Source organism: Ovis canadensis, chromosome 21 (assembly GCF_042477335.2).
Source record: "Ovis canadensis isolate MfBH-ARS-UI-01 breed Bighorn chromosome 21, ARS-UI_OviCan_v2, whole genome shotgun sequence".
NCBI classification, from domain to species: domain Eukaryota; kingdom Metazoa; phylum Chordata; class Mammalia; order Artiodactyla; family Bovidae; genus Ovis; species Ovis canadensis.
In genome coordinates this window covers 63,768,921-63,786,372 of record NC_091265.1, presented here as the reverse complement: position 1 = coordinate 63,786,372, position 17,452 = coordinate 63,768,921, and the positions used below count along the sequence as shown (strand labels likewise).

The 17,452-nt window shown below is 50.6% G+C and overlaps 1 protein-coding gene across 6 annotated transcripts in view; it reads left to right on the top strand.

Moving 5' to 3' along the window:
- Positions 1 to 4,873, top strand: part of SHANK2 (SH3 and multiple ankyrin repeat domains 2) — a 554,755-nt gene extending 549,882 nt beyond the window's left edge. For all 6 annotated transcript variants that reach the window (XM_069565267.1, XM_069565270.1, XM_069565265.1 and 3 more), the window contains one exon: positions 996 to 4,873. In XM_069565267.1, the coding sequence (XP_069421368.1) occupies positions 996 to 1,566 (571 nt within the window). In that variant the 3' untranslated portion in view covers positions 1,567 to 4,873. The remainder of the gene's footprint in view (positions 1 to 995) is intronic.
- Positions 4,874 to 17,452: the final 12,579 nt, after the last annotated feature.

The following is a 17,452-nucleotide window of genomic DNA, read 5'->3' as shown; positions in this document are numbered from 1 at the left end:
GCAGTGCATCTTCCGGTCCGACCCAGGCCCCAGAATCTGCAGGTTTCTTAAGTCCTTGCCGTGTGCACGGCACACCTCTCTCCCCATGACTGGGGTCTGGGGGTGGGGGGTGAGGGGGACTCGAGCTCCCTGCCTGTGATGCCCTGGACCAGCAGGGCTCCCATCTTTTCGTTCTGAGTCGGGGGTGGGGGGAGCCTGGAGCTGCTCTGCCCTGCCAGCACCCATTATACCGGTGCAGCCGGTAGCCAAGGCCCCTGGAGGTTCTCGACAGGGTCTCCTCTGTGCAGCATCCAGCCCCGGAGCCCCTGGCCCACCAGGAAACCACACGTGACGCCCGGGGGGCGGATGGGGCCCGGGCCACGGAAATGCTTCTCCCCAGGACAGGATCAAAGCCCAAGTCCGGCACAGGCCCCTCCTTCAGACCACGCGCAGGTTCCACACTTGACGCAGCACCCAGTGGGGAAGGGCCAGGAGGCTGAGAGACACCCTGTAACCCACTGGCCGTCTCACTCACACACACACACACCCCCACACGCAGGGCAGAGAGGACAGCCAGCCACACAGCGACAGAACAGGGCGCAGCCAGACTGGGCCCCGGCCCTTGTGTCGGACAGGGCAGCGCTCACGACCGCCCCCAGGAGCCGTGGCAGGTCCCACTGTGAAGCAGCCGGCCTGCTAGGCGCCCTTCCCTGCCCTTGTCCTGTGAAGCCAGAAAACCTCAGGGCTGACAGGCGATGAGGAAGGGTCTCCTAACGGGTGCCGCACCTCCCTGCTGAAATGGAGGCAAAAGACACCGCTCCTCAGGTGGCGCAGTGGCATAGTGGGACTGGGTTCTGGCCGCCCCCGCCCTGGCAGGGCGTCTGCTCTCTGCCAGCATGCTGGCCCTCAGACGCCCTGCTGTGGTTTGGGTGTCTCCGTCTCCATCCCCAGAGACCATGTCCTCATCTGCTTTGTGGTCGGACTTGTAACGGTTTTCTCTGTTGCTGCCGTTTCAGAGGCCCCGAGGTCATGAGCACCGTCTCAGGTACGCGGAGCACAACGGTCACCTTCACCGTTCGCCCTGGGACCTCCCAGCCCATCACCCTGCAGAGCCGGCCCCCGGACTATGAGAGCAGGAACTCAGGACCCAGACGCGCCCCCAGCCCCGTGGTCTCGCCAACAGAGCTGAGCAAAGAGGTCCTGCCCGCCCCCCTGCCCGCCGCCACTGCGGCCCCCTCGCCCACCCTCTCGGATGTCTTCAGCCTTCCGAGCCAGCCCCCACCCGGGGACCTGTTTGGCTTGAACCCAGTGGGACGCAGCAGGTCGCCGTCCCCCTCCATCCTGCAACAGCCAATCTCCAATAAGCCTTTTACAACTAAGCCTGTCCACCTGTGGACTAAACCCGACGTGGCGGACTGGCTGGAAAGTCTGAACCTGGGTGAGCATAAAGAGGCCTTCATGGACAATGAGATCGACGGCAGCCACCTCCCAAACCTCCAGAAAGAAGACCTCATAGATCTGGGCGTGACTCGAGTCGGGCACAGAATGAACATAGAAAGGGCTCTCAAACAGCTGCTGGACAGATAAGGGTGGCTGCTCCTTACCGTCACAGACTTCTTGTTATAAATAGAGATGGGCTTGCACTGAGATGTTTGGATGGTGAGCACCAACCCCGTTCCGTGGGCTGGTCTCCTGGGGACCCAGAGAAGCATGTGTGTCCGCGACGTGGCTGAGCCGAAGGCCCCGGCTCTCTGTGTGGGCTCCTTTGGGCTGTTTCTGTCAAAGAGGGGACCGGGGAGGGGTCCTTCCAAGGTGGAAAGGGATGCGTGCGCAGCCTGCCTCCTGCGTGCCGGCAACCTCGCCTCGCCCGGCCCGCGCGGGTGCCATGCTCCAGCAGGCGGGCGCCCCTGCACTCTAGACACATACCTCCTGCGGCCTCCCTGCACGCCCGGCGGCCCCCGGCTTGGTGCCAGGGCCCTCCTCCATCTGCGGCCTCTTGAGGGCACGCGGTGCTCACGCGCTCCTTCTCTTTTCCGGATGTGGCTTGCAGCGAGACGCCCACAGATGTGCATCCCCGGTGCCCTTTCTGGAAGGTGGAGAAGCGTCTCCCCTTTTTCGTGGATCCTTTCCCACCCCTCCGACGTGCACCCGTGCTTCTCTGGCCCGTTGAGGCTCTTGGCAGTGATGGGTGGTTCTGAATGGGATCGTGCCCAGCTTTGCTTAGCTTTCCTTCTTTCTGCAAGTCTATTAGCATAATTCCAAAGTGGCCAAACAGATGTCACGTGGAGTTAGTCGAAGCACAAAGTCACGATTCCAGGGCGGAGGGAGGCCTGGCTGCCCGTGCGCGGCTCCAGGTCCAGCGTGTCCCCGGGTGGAAGCAGCTGTCAGCCGGGAGTGGCTGTCCAGGAGCGTGGGAAGGGGCTTCTCTGCCTTCCAGCATTCTTTAAATTGAAAGGTGCGTTGAATTCTGCAGACCTCGGAGCAGGTGAGCATCCGCTCTGACACGCAGGATGACACAAGGTCCGTGGTGGGCATGGCTGCTGCTGGATGCTGGCGGGGGGGCGGGGGGGGGGAGGCCTGGCCCCTCCCAGCTGAGCCCCACCAAGGGCAAGCATCACTGCTGAGACAGCCCTTTCATCCTCTGAGGCCAGGGAAGACGGTACTGAGGGGCCTTCCCCCTTTTCCTCTGAGTGTCCAGGAATCCCACCAGCTTGTCTTAATAGTACAACAGGTTTTCAGAAAACCCAGTGGGCGTGGCACACAGACAGGACCCGGGGTGAGGATGCAAAGCAGAGAGATGAAGGAAGGACAGAGCAGGGAGGGCTCGTGGGCGGCAGTCTGGCCTCAGGCAAGGCTTTCCTGGGCCTTGCACCCTTCATTCCCCCGAGCCCCCTTCCTTGTGACAATACCTCTGATTTCCACGGGAGGTCGCCACCGGCACCCAAGTCACAGAACACCCAGTGAGGAGTCAGCACGTCCTCCCACATATGGAAGAATGTCAAGTTTTTGGCTTCTATTATGATTTCAGAACTAGCCTAGCCCATCTCTAATTATAAAAACATGATTTTTTTTTCTTTTTTTTCTTTACGCTCACAATCAAGTGTCTGATTAGGTCTGGAACAGCTCTAGAATGAACACGTAAAATTTAGCAACTTAAAATCTTTCTTTACTGCAAGTTCAAATAGTTGTACAGATAGTTTATAAGCACAATATTTTAAGGAAAAAAAAAAGTGGCTGGTCTACTAGGCAGCCTTTGTGCCACTTCAGTGCTAGAAAGTTAAAGAAAAACAAACTTTTGTGATTTAATACTACTATTTCTGTGGAATAATTATAAAAGTATGACCTTTTTAAATCAACCTTATTGGATGCATCTGAACCAGCAGAGCTGTGTTATATTTTCTATCTTTGCTAGAACTTCGACATCGAAGGACAGTTATTTCTTCAAAAGTGGTTGTAACTCACAATGCAGCAGTTTTCTGCAAAAACACACACACTCACCACACACACAGTTTTTCCAGCCACATGTCCCTGAATTGGAAATTGAGTTTTGGACCTTGTGTTCCAAAACCTATTGCAGGTCAATCTTGGTATTTGAATGAAGTCAATTTAATATTCAGGTGTTTTACTTCCATGTACTTTCGATTTTTCCATCATGAGATGAATATGACCCCAGAGAAGTCTCAAGCCAAGATACTACGGGTGGCCTGCTAAGGCTGCCGACGGTTCGGAAAGTGTAAGATGGTGATTTGGCCCTTATCTGTCTTCCATCTGGTGATGTTGCGAAACCCAGTAAGCACAGCACCCCACCATGGCTCGTTTCTCCTTTGCCTACTGCCGGTCTCACCTCTCTGCTCAGTGCCAGGCAACATGTTAGACAGGATGAGAGTGAAAGAAGCCTCAGGCAGACGGTGCCCAACGGCAGCATGGGGCGTTGGGGCCACTTGACTTGGGCAGCCAGGAGGTGAGGCTCGGCTGCTACTCCCTTTCTTAAAGAGACTTCCAAGTCACATGCAACTGACCAGAAGCAAGCAAACTAACCACGTTGGTGGTTCACACTCTCTTACTATAGAGAAGTAACAGGACCCATCAGAGCCTGCACTGACCAACAAAATAAACACGTTGCCAAGATGAATCGGTCTCTAGTTCTCTTCACTGGTTTTGCTACAGAAAGCAATAGTTCCTCATTTGACCCACCACCCAGCTCTCCCCCTTGAAACACGTCAGGACCAGGCCCTACCCCACGCCCCTCTCCAACGGTGAAACAGATGTTAAACTGCTCATATAAAGATTATGTTAATACTTATTCCAGGTTTTAAAACAATCCACTTTTGTTATATACTGTAATTTAAATAAATTGCATTTACATGCCTAGTTTCTGTAATATTGTGTATACAAAACCAAAATTGCTCAAGATGTAAATTCTGTATACCTGCCAAGACACCTTCTCCAGGGTGTCTGCACATTTTAAGTTAATCCATAATATAACAATGACTCAATGTGACTGTTGATTTGCTGAACTTTACATATCACAAAGTGAATCATTTGTGATACTTTAGTTAATAAAATGGTGATTTTTTTTTTTTCTGAGTTATTTAACAAGCAAGCATTACCCAGGGTGATCGGGCAATGACTTTGTGTGTGGACCACAAATATCGGTTTTTCCCATTAACAAAATTTTTTGTTTTTTAGAAACTGTTCACACTATAGTTTGTGTAACGTGTTCGCATTATCTATGTTTCTGTTACTTTTGTGCTTTTATTCTTTTCAGACCTTATTAAAAACATAAAGAGAAAAACAAGCTCCTGTAATCTGCACTTTCTCCCAATTCTTAACATCTCTTGTATGGCAACCAAAATTACTGTAAAAAGAAAAAATAAATATACTATTGCACTAAGGTTGTGGTTCTGATTGCAAAGTGAGAACTTTCTGAATTAGAAAGTTGCCAAGCTTACAATCCAGCCACTTGACCTCTATGAAACTGACCAGATAATATCTGCCCAAAGAGAGAAAATTCTTTCGGGGAGCTACTCTGCCTTGCTACTCCGGCAAGCTTTCTCACTGCACAGGTGGGAACGAGCGTTCTTTTAGAACCGTGAGAACAGCACCATGGACGTCTGTGAGCACTGCCGGAGGGAGCCGAGGCCCGGCTCTCCTTTGTCTGAGATGGAAGCAGAAGGGCGTGGCGGGCGAGCCTGGTGCAGACCTTTCTCCTCAGAGCAGAGGACCCCGCACACCCACAGCTGGCTGTCTCCTTGCTGCCGGGCATGCAGACTGGGCAGCCTCTCTGGCTGACGCAGAGCCAACCACGTTTTTGTGAACAAGTGTGCACTAAGGCATGGGGCAAGAGAATGTGTCTTCTGGCAAAGAACTGAGCCAAGAAGACATGGGCGATTCCTTCCACTGTAGGGAAGCATATTTTAAACTTAAATATTGAACCTCTTCTTGGGTCTCATCAGTGAAAACTCACGGTCTTTAGTTCCAGAGCAGTTTCTTCTACTTTGGCACATTCTCCCCTTGAACAGCAGCCACTGTTTCTATGTTCATGACAAATTCTCAGCCTCACATCTTCTGTAGTTTACGCTCCCCGAGGTCCACCTACTACCCCATCCAATGGTTCCTCCCAGATCTTCACCACCCCCCAGCCCCACTGTCCGATGGCTTCTTCCAGATAAATGTATCTGTGTGTCTTGTTAAGGGGAAAATAGATACTGGAAGACTTTTTCCGTTTATTTGTACTTTACCCGAGGCATTTTAATAACCAGTAAACTGGGACGTCTTGTGTATTTGTAGTGATCCGTGTACACACGCAACAAGGTGTCAGTTCCACAGCAGCCAGGTGTCCAGGCAGCCGCGTGCAGATGGGCCTGCCCCTGCTTTGTAGGCAGATGGGCGATTCCAGACCGGTTTCTCAGACTTCAGCAGATTTGCTCATTTCCGTTTTTAATCCACGCTGTACCAGTGCTTTTGTTTCTTTACTGTTCCTGTAACATGTTTCTGCAGCTCAGTCTTTACCGCGTTATGTTTAAAGTTACAACAATCATTGTCCATTGCTTCTCTGGAACTCTTTGTTTATAGCAATTTTGAAATTTTACTATGAGCCTTCAAATAAATACAGAAACAAAAAAGCGGAAAAAAAGTAAAGTGTGTGCCTTGGGTGTTTTGAACCTGATCTGCATAAAACCATATTGTATTCAAATGCTGTATATTTAATGAGAGGGTAAATACACCTTCAATGTATTAATGTAGCTGATAAAATAGTCTTAGTGCCTTGGTTTCTGAACTGGGAAGCCCCTATCAATGCACAACGAACAGTGAAAAAACGACTCAAGAAATGAAATGTTGAGAAGACCTGGACATGGTTCTGGAGCCTTTCTCACCATAAGACTGTGGAATATACACAGTCATTTAAGTTAAAAATAAACAGAAAATTGAAATAAGACTGTGTTATCAATTAATTTTCCATTAAGAGTGCTCTCTGCTATACTACTTTCAGTATTTTCATTTAGTTAAAAATACAAAAACGTGGTTGAGAATTTGCAAGGAAAAGAAAACGACATCTTTGAGACCTGTTTCCCCGTGTTGGGTTGCCCCCCAGTGGTCCTTGTTGGTAATGCTTATCCAGTCAGCAGCACCTCCAGCATCTCCACATCTTGTTAAAAATAAAAATGCTTGTTTTTAATGATTGAAGCCACTCATCACAGAACTTCCATTTTTTTGTACGCTACAGGCATGGCAACCAACACACAGTCTGTTTTTTAAAAAGTGTGAAGTCATCAGACCATTCTCAAGGCCTTGGTCTCCACTTCCTCAGTTAAAATGTTAAGCTCCCCTGCACAGCCTCAGTCATCTTGGAAGATGAGTCTGAGGTGTAGAAAGCATGTTAGGAACCGCCGCCCTGCCTGGGACTAGATTAATCCCAACAAGAGTGGAAGTCCGCGGGGCGCTTCCACCAGGTCAGAGCAGCAGCAGCCCCATCTTCAGGGACCTCGGCAAGCGGGCCGGACCCTCCAGAGGCAAGGCAGATGCCGCGCCGCGTCCACAGCATGCTTCTGGGTTCTTCTGCCACGTGTCTGGGCTTTTTCACCTGACAAGAGCATCGGCGGTGCTCTTACCAGGCCAAGGCCCACCAGATACACAGATTTTTCCTTTCAACCCACAGATGCAGCCCACATCTGAGAATGTGCAGGGGGTGGTCAGGGATGACGGCCAGGTTTCTTAGGTGGCGATACTGCACACACCCCTGTGGCCTCTGCTGAAGGTGTGTAGGAGTCCGAGAACCAAGGGGGCGAGTCAGTGGCCACGGCCGCTGGGCGGGCGGGCAGGCAGGCAGGCAGGCAGGCCCTAGTAGGCCCTACGTGAGACGGACCCCTGGAAACGGCCAGGTCAGCAAGCAGAGCGGGGACATCTGACCACTCGCCTGCACCTGGCAGTCTGCAACCTGACCCAACGCCCCGACACCTCAAGTCCTCCTGCCACCGCCCACCCAGAGAGTCTTCCGTGCCAAGGGGCTTAAAGAGAATTCAATGTGTTCTTCAAACCCCACAACTCAAGACAGCAGGAGGGGAACACAGACCTGGAAGCTCCGGCAAAGAGACCGCAGCACAAGGCAGAAATCAGTGATTTCCAGGCACGGTCCTGAGAGGGAGTGTAGCACAGCCGCCTGGAAACAATAGTCAACCTCTCTGTGCCAGGCACCACTCAGAGCACTGCACACACCGAGTGCCTCACAGCGCTGAGACAGGGACGAACAGCCCCATTCCACAGATGAGGAGACTCAGTCTCACCACGGTCCACAGTGCGCACAGGAGGTGCGCTAGAGCTTCCTCAGCCAAGGCCAGTTGTAGGAAAGAACCCAAGCAGCACTGCTGGTGCCAGGAGCCACCCCTGACGACAAGGACATGCCACTCTGCTCCTCTCCCAGCGCCTCTGTGAAGGGCCAGTGGCTCATGAGGCTGGGCAAAGTGGGGGCTCCTCCCAGCTGAATCGCTTGGGGTCGTGAAAAAGGGACATTTAACTCAAAGGGAATCTGGCTCCCTCATTCCCTCAGCTAGAATCAGGGAAGCCTGGACCGCAGGATCCCAGGTTTTCACAAAGACATGATATTCGGAAAATGACCCCTGGCTTATGATGGGTAACACCTGGTTTAACTCCCACCAGAATCGCACAAGGTATAGCAAAGCTGGTTATCTTTACCCAGCAGGAAATGGAAGCTTAGAGAAAGCAGAGGCCATGTCCCATGGAATCCAGCAGCTGGAGACTGAGTCCTACCCAGGAAGCGGCCCGGCCATCCTCCCATGAAACTCTCGCCCCTGGCCTGAGCTCCCACAGCTCTTCCCAGTGCGCTCTCCTGCGGCCCGAGTAAGTCCACGCCACCTCCTGCAGCTTGCAACCGCAGGTTCCTGGCTGACAGGCATCTGACCCCCACACCAGAATGTCTTCTCCCACCCTCTGCAGCCTCCTTCTGCAGTGAGAACTGGGGCAGCCCCTTCCTCCCCCTTCACAGCCTCCTCAGTGGCAGAGAAGAAAGCCAGCTGAAGGAAAGATGAGATAAGGAGTCAAGAAGCCACAGAATGAGTTTGAAAAGGAGTCCAACAGGCCCCACCACTTTGAAGCTTCACAAGAAACCAAAGGCAGGGAGCAGCAGCTGCCTCCCCGTGGCCTTGGCGCCTACCATCTGGGCAAGCTAAAAATAAAGGCTCCATTTTCCAACAAGAGTTTATAAATGTGACTACAAAGGCCCTGATAAAGACATCAAGGCCTTGGGGAAACCACAGGGCCTGAAACCTTTAGCACCCCACCAGCGCACCAGGAAAGCCCAGCTCTCCCTCTCCCACCAGGCGCCGGTGACCGGCTTTTTCTGGCAGCAACCAGGAGAATGGAGCGCAGAGAGCATGGCTCTTCGTGGTGGGAGAGGAGGCCGTAAGAGGAGACAGGCTCTAGCAGAGAGCGCGGGCCACGGTGCACTCACGCAGGCCACACCGAAACGGCCACACCCATCCCAGCTCTGCCCACAGCGGCCGAGTGACCGCATCCTGCCCATCTCTCCCAGCAGTCCCTTCCTGCTCACCTTGCTCCCCGCCACATTCCCACCTTCGGGCCTCCTCCGTACCTGCTGAACCTGGAAGGTGTTCTTCCTCCATCTTTGCATGGCCTGGACCACCTGGTTGAGAGGAGAAGCACCCTGATCACATGGTCACCCCTCCCCATTTTCTTTGGTAACACTTCAGACAGCCTCAGGTGGACTTAAGGGATTTGTTGACGATCTGCAGCCCCTCCCACGAGGAGGACAGGTGCTTCGCCTATCTCAAGCTGTTGCCCAGGGAAAAGCAGTGTCTACACAGGCAGCCCCTCCTTCTTGAGCCTCAGGGCCCACCGCAGAGGCAGCCAGCCACCCTGCACCCCAGAGAAGCTGCTGTCTGGTCCTCAGTTCAGTTCACTTGCTCAGTTGTGTGGAACTCTGCAACCCCTCAGGTGCCTAGGAAAGACCGAGACTTCCCCTAGAGCCTCTAGGGACTCCTCCTGAGCCCCGCCTCCGCAACCCACGCCCCCCTTCTGGTCCCCTGGTCTGGAAAATACCTTGGAAGCTTCTCGGTCCATCCACCTATCTGTGACTCTTGGCATAACCGCCTGCGGCCCTGCCACCTCCAGGAAACCAGGCACCTCCTCCGTCCAGAGCTTCGCACCTGTCAGGTCCTGCCCTGGGGCGGAAATGAGAGCCAGCTCCAGCTGCAGGCGGCGGGTGGCACCACTGAGGAGAGACACTTGCCGAATCCCCCGGCCAAGCGGGCCGCCCTGGGCACACACCTGGGCTCTGTCGCCTCCTGGCCTCGCCCTCCCCAGCCTCGGGCCTGCCACCACAGGCAGCTGGAAAGCGCCAGCACCACGGGCGCGCTCCGGATGACTGCAGGCGCGGCGAATCTCCTGCTAGGAGGACTTCTCTCAGTCCCCAGCTTCCGGAAGAAGGCGCCCGACCTGTTTGCAGAGAGGCGGACCACAGAGGCGGCGGCGGGTGGCGATGCCTGCGCCCTCGCTGGGCGCCCCCAGGCAGCCCGGGGAGCTGCTGCCCGCCTCTGTGTGGGAAAGGGAGGGAAAACGCGGCGCAGAAGGCCCACGGGGGCCAAGCCGGGCGTCGAGAGACCTCGCACGCCATCTTGGCAGCAGGCCGCACCCCTGCTGCCTGAGGCTTGACCGGCTTCGAAGCGGCCTCCAGCTGGGGACGCCTACGCCCACGGCCCTGGGCCTCAGCGGAGCCAGCTGACCTGCAGCCCGGACCCACAGCACCTCCTCGCGGTCCGGCTCTCCCGCCGCCAGCTGAAGCCTGGGCAACGCGCAGAGAACCCTGGGCCCTCGGGCCACGTGCCCCACGTGGACCAATCACGACAGGCAACGGGACTGCGGGGCACGTGGCCCACTTGGCCCAATCAAGATGGTTTTAAAAAGAAGACCGTGGGGACACGTGCCCTACTTGGGCCAATCAACATTGGCAAAGCAACTGCTGGTCACATGCCCATAGGGACCAATCATGACTGGCAAAGAAGCACGGCTTCATGGATAGCCCAACCGAAGCAGGCTGGGCAACTTCTGACCAATCCAGAGGCAAGGAGGTGGGCTGTGGGCGAGGCGGCCCCACCCACGAGGACCCTGACTCCGGAAGTTGTAGACATCACGTCTGCTGCGGGGTCTAGTAGCCAGCCCTGGAGGAAGCAAGGAGAGCGGCTGCAGAAACTCAGAGCTCAACCCTTCTGCCTTTTCTCGGAGAGGCCCATGTCCGCCTTGATATGTCCCCACACCTAGTCTGAGCTGCTGGGCCGGGGAGGCAGCTTTGTCCTGAAGCCCAGGCACCCGTGGGACCCCGCTGCTTTTCCAACGGGAGCCCACAGCTGAGGGTCATTGTCTTAATAGGCTTGCTGTTTGGAGTTTCAGGACTTCACCACCACAGTGCGTGCATGCGGAAAAAGAATTACCACAGTCATGCCACCGGACCTTCCGCATCTAGGCGCTATCGCCCTCTCTTTTTATTGCCACGCTGCAAAGCCTGTGGGATGATAGCTCCCTGACCAGGGATGGAACCTGGGCCACGGCAGCAAAAGCCTTCAGAATCCTAACCACTAGGGCACCAGGGAACTCCCTAGCCTTCCTCTCATAACACTCACTCCCTTACCTTCTTTCTGATTAGGAGGAGATGCGCTCGCCCTGTGCCGCTTCCCTTTACCGCAAGCCTCTGTCACAGGGCTGCACTGTCACGGCTCTTGGTCATGATGGTGGTGCAGTATCCTTCCTGAAGAATGAACTTACCCCAACCCTCCAGCTGTGCAGTGGGGTACCGTGTGGCTGCATGGCCCTGCGTGCGTGCCCCACTCTCCCAGGGGGCGCTGCGATGCCTCTGAGGACAGCCCATCTGGCCATGCCTAATGCCCATAAGGAGGGGCACCCCCATCCTCATGAATCGAGGGACTGGTGGTTTTGTCCTGGGCGCCCCCGACCCCAACCATGTTCACTGTCCAGGCTGGGGCCTCCTCATCTGAGAACCAGCTGCCCCATTCCCACCTGCACCAATCACCAGTCACTGAACAAAGCAACCTCTGGGCTTCTCAGTGTTTCCATCTGAAATATGAGCTGACAATCCCTGCAGCCCAAGGAACTCTGTGGAGGCAGATGAGGTCCTGCATTGCAACCCCATGGACTGCCTACCAGGCTTCTCCGTCCATGGGATTTTCCAGGCAAGAGTACCAGAGTGAGTTATTTCCTTCTCCAGGGGATCTTCCCAACCCAGGGATTGAACCCAGGTCTCCCGCATTACAGGCAGACACTTTACCTCTGAGCCACCAACACAAAGAATGTATTTAAACAAACACAAGCTGAATTATCTTTTTAATCAGGAAGTTAAAATACATGTGGTACAAAACCCAAAAGGGTAGGGGAAGGAGAGAGAAGAAAGAATTGAGAAACAGCATTGACATATATACTGTCACGTGTAAAATACGATAGCTGGGCAAAGCTGCTATATAACACACGGAGTGCAGGCTGGCACTCTGTGATGACCTAGAGGGATGGGATGGGAGTGGGGAGAGAGGCTTAAGAGGGAGCAGGTACCTATACATGTATGACTGATTCATATTGTTGTGCAGCAGAAACCAAAGCAACATCATAAAGCAATTATCCTCTAATTTAAAAAAAATAATAATAATAATCAGGAAAAAGCATGTCTCCCTGCTCCCCTGGAGTCCCCAGACCCTGGCCTCCACCCTGAAGCCCATTAAGGATTCCTTGGGGTTCATTCCTGGCTTGGTGCATACATCCGCAAGCATATGCATATGAATCATTTTAAAAACACGAATATAGCTCACACTACACACTGCTGGATAACAGTCTTGCTCTTTTAAAAATTATTATGAAATACATCAGGCACAGCAAAAGGATGGGGGAAAAAGAGCACCAAGGTTGCCACCCAAATAAAGACACCAAACACTACAGGTAACTCCAAGCCCTTGGACCCCCTCCTCCTCAGGCCACTTTCCTCCCACCCAGAGGTAACCACTACCCTTGAACTTGGTCTTTATCATTGCTATGCATGTTTTTATGTCGATTGCTTGTGTATGTGTCCATAAACAACATGTACTGTCACTGCACATGTTAAAGCCTGTGTAAGTGGTCCCTAATTCATGATAAACCTGCCATCTTATACAGAGAATGGTGCCCAGCACTCGCTCACCACCCATTTAGGTGTCCATTACCACTGTCAGCCATAGTATGCTGATTCTTGGGGTTTGTGAGCTCTGCAGCTGGCTTATTTTTTTCACTATGACTCTTGAGATTCATCAAAGACAACAGATGTATCGCTAAATCATTCATGTTCAGAGTTGAATATTATTTCATCATATGAATCTATAAAAAATGTATCCATTCATTTGTTGATCCATCTTTAGAGTATTTCCCTTTTATTTTTTGGCTATAAAAACAGTGCTTTCAACATTATGCTCAATGAGAGAAGCCAGTTATAAACCACCACATGTTTTATGGTTCCATTTACATAAAATGTCCAGAATAGGCAGATCCATGGAGACTGAAAGCAGATTAAGGGCTGCCCAGGAGTCAGGGGGAGGAATGGGACATGACTGATAATGGTATGGGGTTTCTTTGGGGGGTGATGAAAATGTTTTAGAATTACACAGTGGTGATATTCCCATAACCCTGTAAATACACTAAGACCTATAGAATTGTATACTTTTAAGTAGGTGAATTATATAGTAGGCAAATTATAGCTCAATAAATCAGTTTTTTAAGGAAAAATGATTCTCTAAATGTAACCTGGGAATCCCAGAGTTGACCTAGGAACAGAAAAAGGATGTTTATGGAGAATTTATGAAATCCAAATAAATCTGTCATTTAGGTAATAGCATGGCAGGAATGCAAATTTCCCAGCTTTAATAAATGGACCATAGCTAAGTAAGAGGTTCATTTTAGGAGAACTTGGTAGACAGTACACAGGAATTCTCCATTTGTATTTACAACATTTCTGCAAGTCTAAAATGATTTGAAAATTTTTAATTTATTTTAAAAATGTAAAAGGCAGTGCTGCTGGAAACAGCCACGTGCATCTATGCGTGAGTGTCCCAGGGAGTGCTCCCCAAGGGCGTGGTTCCCCCGCCCCAGCCTCCACAGAACCACGCTGCCCTGCGGCTGCTGTCAGCTCCCCTAAACGATGTTCCACACCATGTCTGGCAGCCACTGTGCAGGGAAGGTCGACTCCTTAACGCGCATGTGTAAGCACACCCACATTAAATCCACAGAAAGAGAACTGTGGAGCTCACAAGCATCCTATACCTTCTGATTAATAGTTGAATGGCCCAAACACCGGGCCCTCCTAGATGGCGTCAGGGCACACCCGTCAGCCCAGCAGCAGTCTCCATAAGGGAGGCCGGGCCCCCTCTTTGGTGGATTCAAAAGAGAAATTCAAACATAAGTAACATACATGCCTTGTAAGTTAATGCCAAAATTTAAAGAAAGGTGCAGTAAACACTAATTATCTTGGAGGAGGATGCATTAGAAGTTTGGGATTAGCATATACACAATGCTGCTGCTGCTGCTACTAAATCGCTTCAGTTGTGTCCGACTCTGTGCGACCCCAGAGACGGCAGCCCACCAGGCTCCCCATCCCTGGGATTCTCCAGGCAAGAACACTGGAGTGGGTTGCCATTTCCTTCTCCAATGCATGAAAGTGAAAAGTGAAAAGTGAAAAGTGAAAGGGAAGTTGCTCAGTCATGTCTGACTCTTTGCGACCCCATCGACTGCAGCCTACCAGGCTCCTCCGTCCATGGGATTTTCCAGGCAAGAGTACTGGAGTGGGGTGCCACTGCCTTCTCCTATATATAAAATAGCCAGCCAACAAGGACCTACTATATGGAAACTGTATTCAGTATCTTGTAATAACTTACAATAGAAAAGAATCTAAGAAAGAATACATATATATGTATATATTTAATATATATGTATATATAGCTATATTTATGTATATATTTAATATGTATATAAGTATATGTGTACATATTATACCTGTGTATATACAGCATATATGTACATTACATATATGTATATGCATGTCATACATGCATATATAACATATATATATATCGTATGTGTACATATAACATATGTGTATATAATATAGGGGCTTCCCAGGTGATGCTAGTGGTAAAGAATCTGCCTGCCAGTGCAGGAGATAGAAGTGGGTTCGATCCCTGGGTCAGGAAGATCCCCTGGAGGAGGGCATGGCAACCCACTCCAGTATCCTTGCCTGGAGAATCCATGGACAGAGGAGCCTGGCGGGCTACAGTCCTAGGGGTTGCAGAGTCAGACACGGCTGAAGTGGCTCAGCACTCGTATATAGTGTATGTACGTATTATACATCTATATGCATGTATCTGTATAACTAATTAACTTTGCTGTATACCTGAAACTAACATGACATTGTGAACCAACCGTGGCTCAATACAAGTTTTAAACTTTCTCAAACGGCTTCCCAGGGGCGGGAGTGGAGGCAGATCAGCCGCATGGCTCTGGCTCAGGCTCTCAGCCCAGGCACTGGCCAGGACTGCCTGTGGACGGAGAATCCGTTTCCAAGGTGACACACTCGCACAATGGAGGCCTCGGTTCCTTGCCCCCTGGACCCTCCAAAGCGCTCTTTGAACTTCCTTATGAGTAGGGGCTGGCTTCTCTCAGAGCAAACGATCTAGGGCAGCAAGGCAGAAACTGCAGCATCTCTCAGGTTCTCTTGTGGAAGCGACACTCGGCCATTTTCACAGCGCCCTACTGTTAACGCAGGTCAGCCCGATTCTGCGTGGGAGGGGGCTGCACAAGGGTGTGGTACTAGGAGGCAAGGACCACTGGAAGCCATCTCAGAGGCTGCCTCTAAAACCATCATTGCACAGTTCATGGATGAAGGTAGGACTAGAGAAAATATTTCTGTCAATAATATTATAAAGGAGCAGGGTAAAGGGATGCCTCTTACATCGAAGAGGCAACAGGAGGGATTAACATCCTCAATTTAAAAAAAGCATGTACAGGGTGAATACAGATGATGTGGTTCACGTACACAATGGAATACTACTCAGCTGCAAAAAATGAAATAATGCCATTTGCAGCAACATGGATGAAAGTAGATTATCATACAAAGTGAAATAAGTTAAAAAGAGAAAACAGAATACCATAGGATATTACATATATGTAGACTCTAAACTATGACACAGTGAGCCTCCCCATGAAGCAGAAATAGAACCATGGATATGGGGACAGGCTGGTGGTCGCCACGGGGCGGGGAGCGGGGAAGGATGGAGAGGGAGCTGGGGCTAACAGATGGAAGCCACTATACAGAGCATGAATAAACAATGAGCCTCTACTGTACAGTACAGGGAACTATTTTCAATATCCTGTGACAAGCCAAACGGAAAAGAATACGTATGGACGTATAACTGAATCACTTTGCTGTGGAGCAGAAATTAATACAACACTGCAAACCAACTATAACTCAACATATATAAATAAATAAACAGCACCTACAAGCACCACACTTACTGGAGAAAAACGGAATGATTACCTCCTAAGACCAGGAAGAACATCCATTCTCAACACAGTGTCAGAAATCCTAGCCAGCACAATAAGGCAAGAAAAGAAAACAGGAGGCATACAGACTGGAAAGGAGAAACAAAACTGTCCCACTTCTCAGATGATATAATTATCCATGTAGAAGACCCCAGGGAATCTACCAAAAAATATTTCTAGAATGTATACAGGAACTCAGCAAGGTTGTAGGATACAAAATAAGCCTACATAAATCAACTGTACTTCTATAGACTAGCAGTGAATATACACAAGGAAATTAAAAATATAATGCTATTTACAGTTGTTAAACACCTTAATGAAACACATACAAGAATTGTACGTGGAAAACAAAATGCTGATGAAATAAGTAAAAGAATATCTAACTAAATGGAAAGAAATACTGTTTCTTCTAATAGAAGGCTCTTTAGAGTGAAGACGTCAACTCTCCTTCAATTGATAGATAAATTTAACACATTTCCAATCAAAAGTCCCAGCAAGATTTTTTGTAGATACAAACAAGATTATTCTAAAATATATATGGGAAACAAAGGAATTATAACAGCTAAAACAATTTTGATTAAAAAAGAAGAAGGAAAAAGTGAGAGAAATCAGTCTACCCTATTTCAAGACTTACTACATGGCCCCGGTAAGACAGACTGTGGGGCACTGGTGAGAAGACAGGGAAACAGACGACGGGAACAGAGTGGAGAAGCCAGTGTCGACTCAAACCCCACATTCTCACCAAAGGGAAGAAAATTTTCTAGAAATACAAATAATACTGTATTTTGTTTTCAGTAATTTAAATATGAGGGCATCTTCTTTCTTGAGCATACACATGGAAAAAGGTAACCGCAAAATAACAAAGGGCTAAATTCCAAAAACTGAGTTTCATTTAAGATTTATCTGTAAGGACTTTGGTGCTGAGAGGTTAAGTATCATGTGATGTCCAGTGTCTGGAGGCTCCTTCCAGAAAACACGAAGCCCGTTTTGATCTGGCCCTGCCTGTCTCCACCCTCACCGTCCACAATGCTCCACAAAACACCTGAGGCTTCAGCAGTACTGATGCCCTGCTCACACCGTCTCTGCCTTGCTGGTCCTTCTGCTCAGAACACCTTGCGTCTCTTAAGATGCTGCCCAAGCCCAACCTCATCCCAGAATCCTTCCCTGACCCCATCACTCACTGTCCTCTGGATGCCCAGGGTTCCTGTGCCTTTCACATGGTATCACAATTCCCTACATCCATCTGCAAGCTTCAGGACTGAGACATACTCTCTGTCCTTTAAAAAAAAACTATTCACCACTTTAGCATACAATTCAACCAGCACCTCCATCCACTGTCAACATCTTCATCACCCCTAAAGGAACCCGGTGCCCA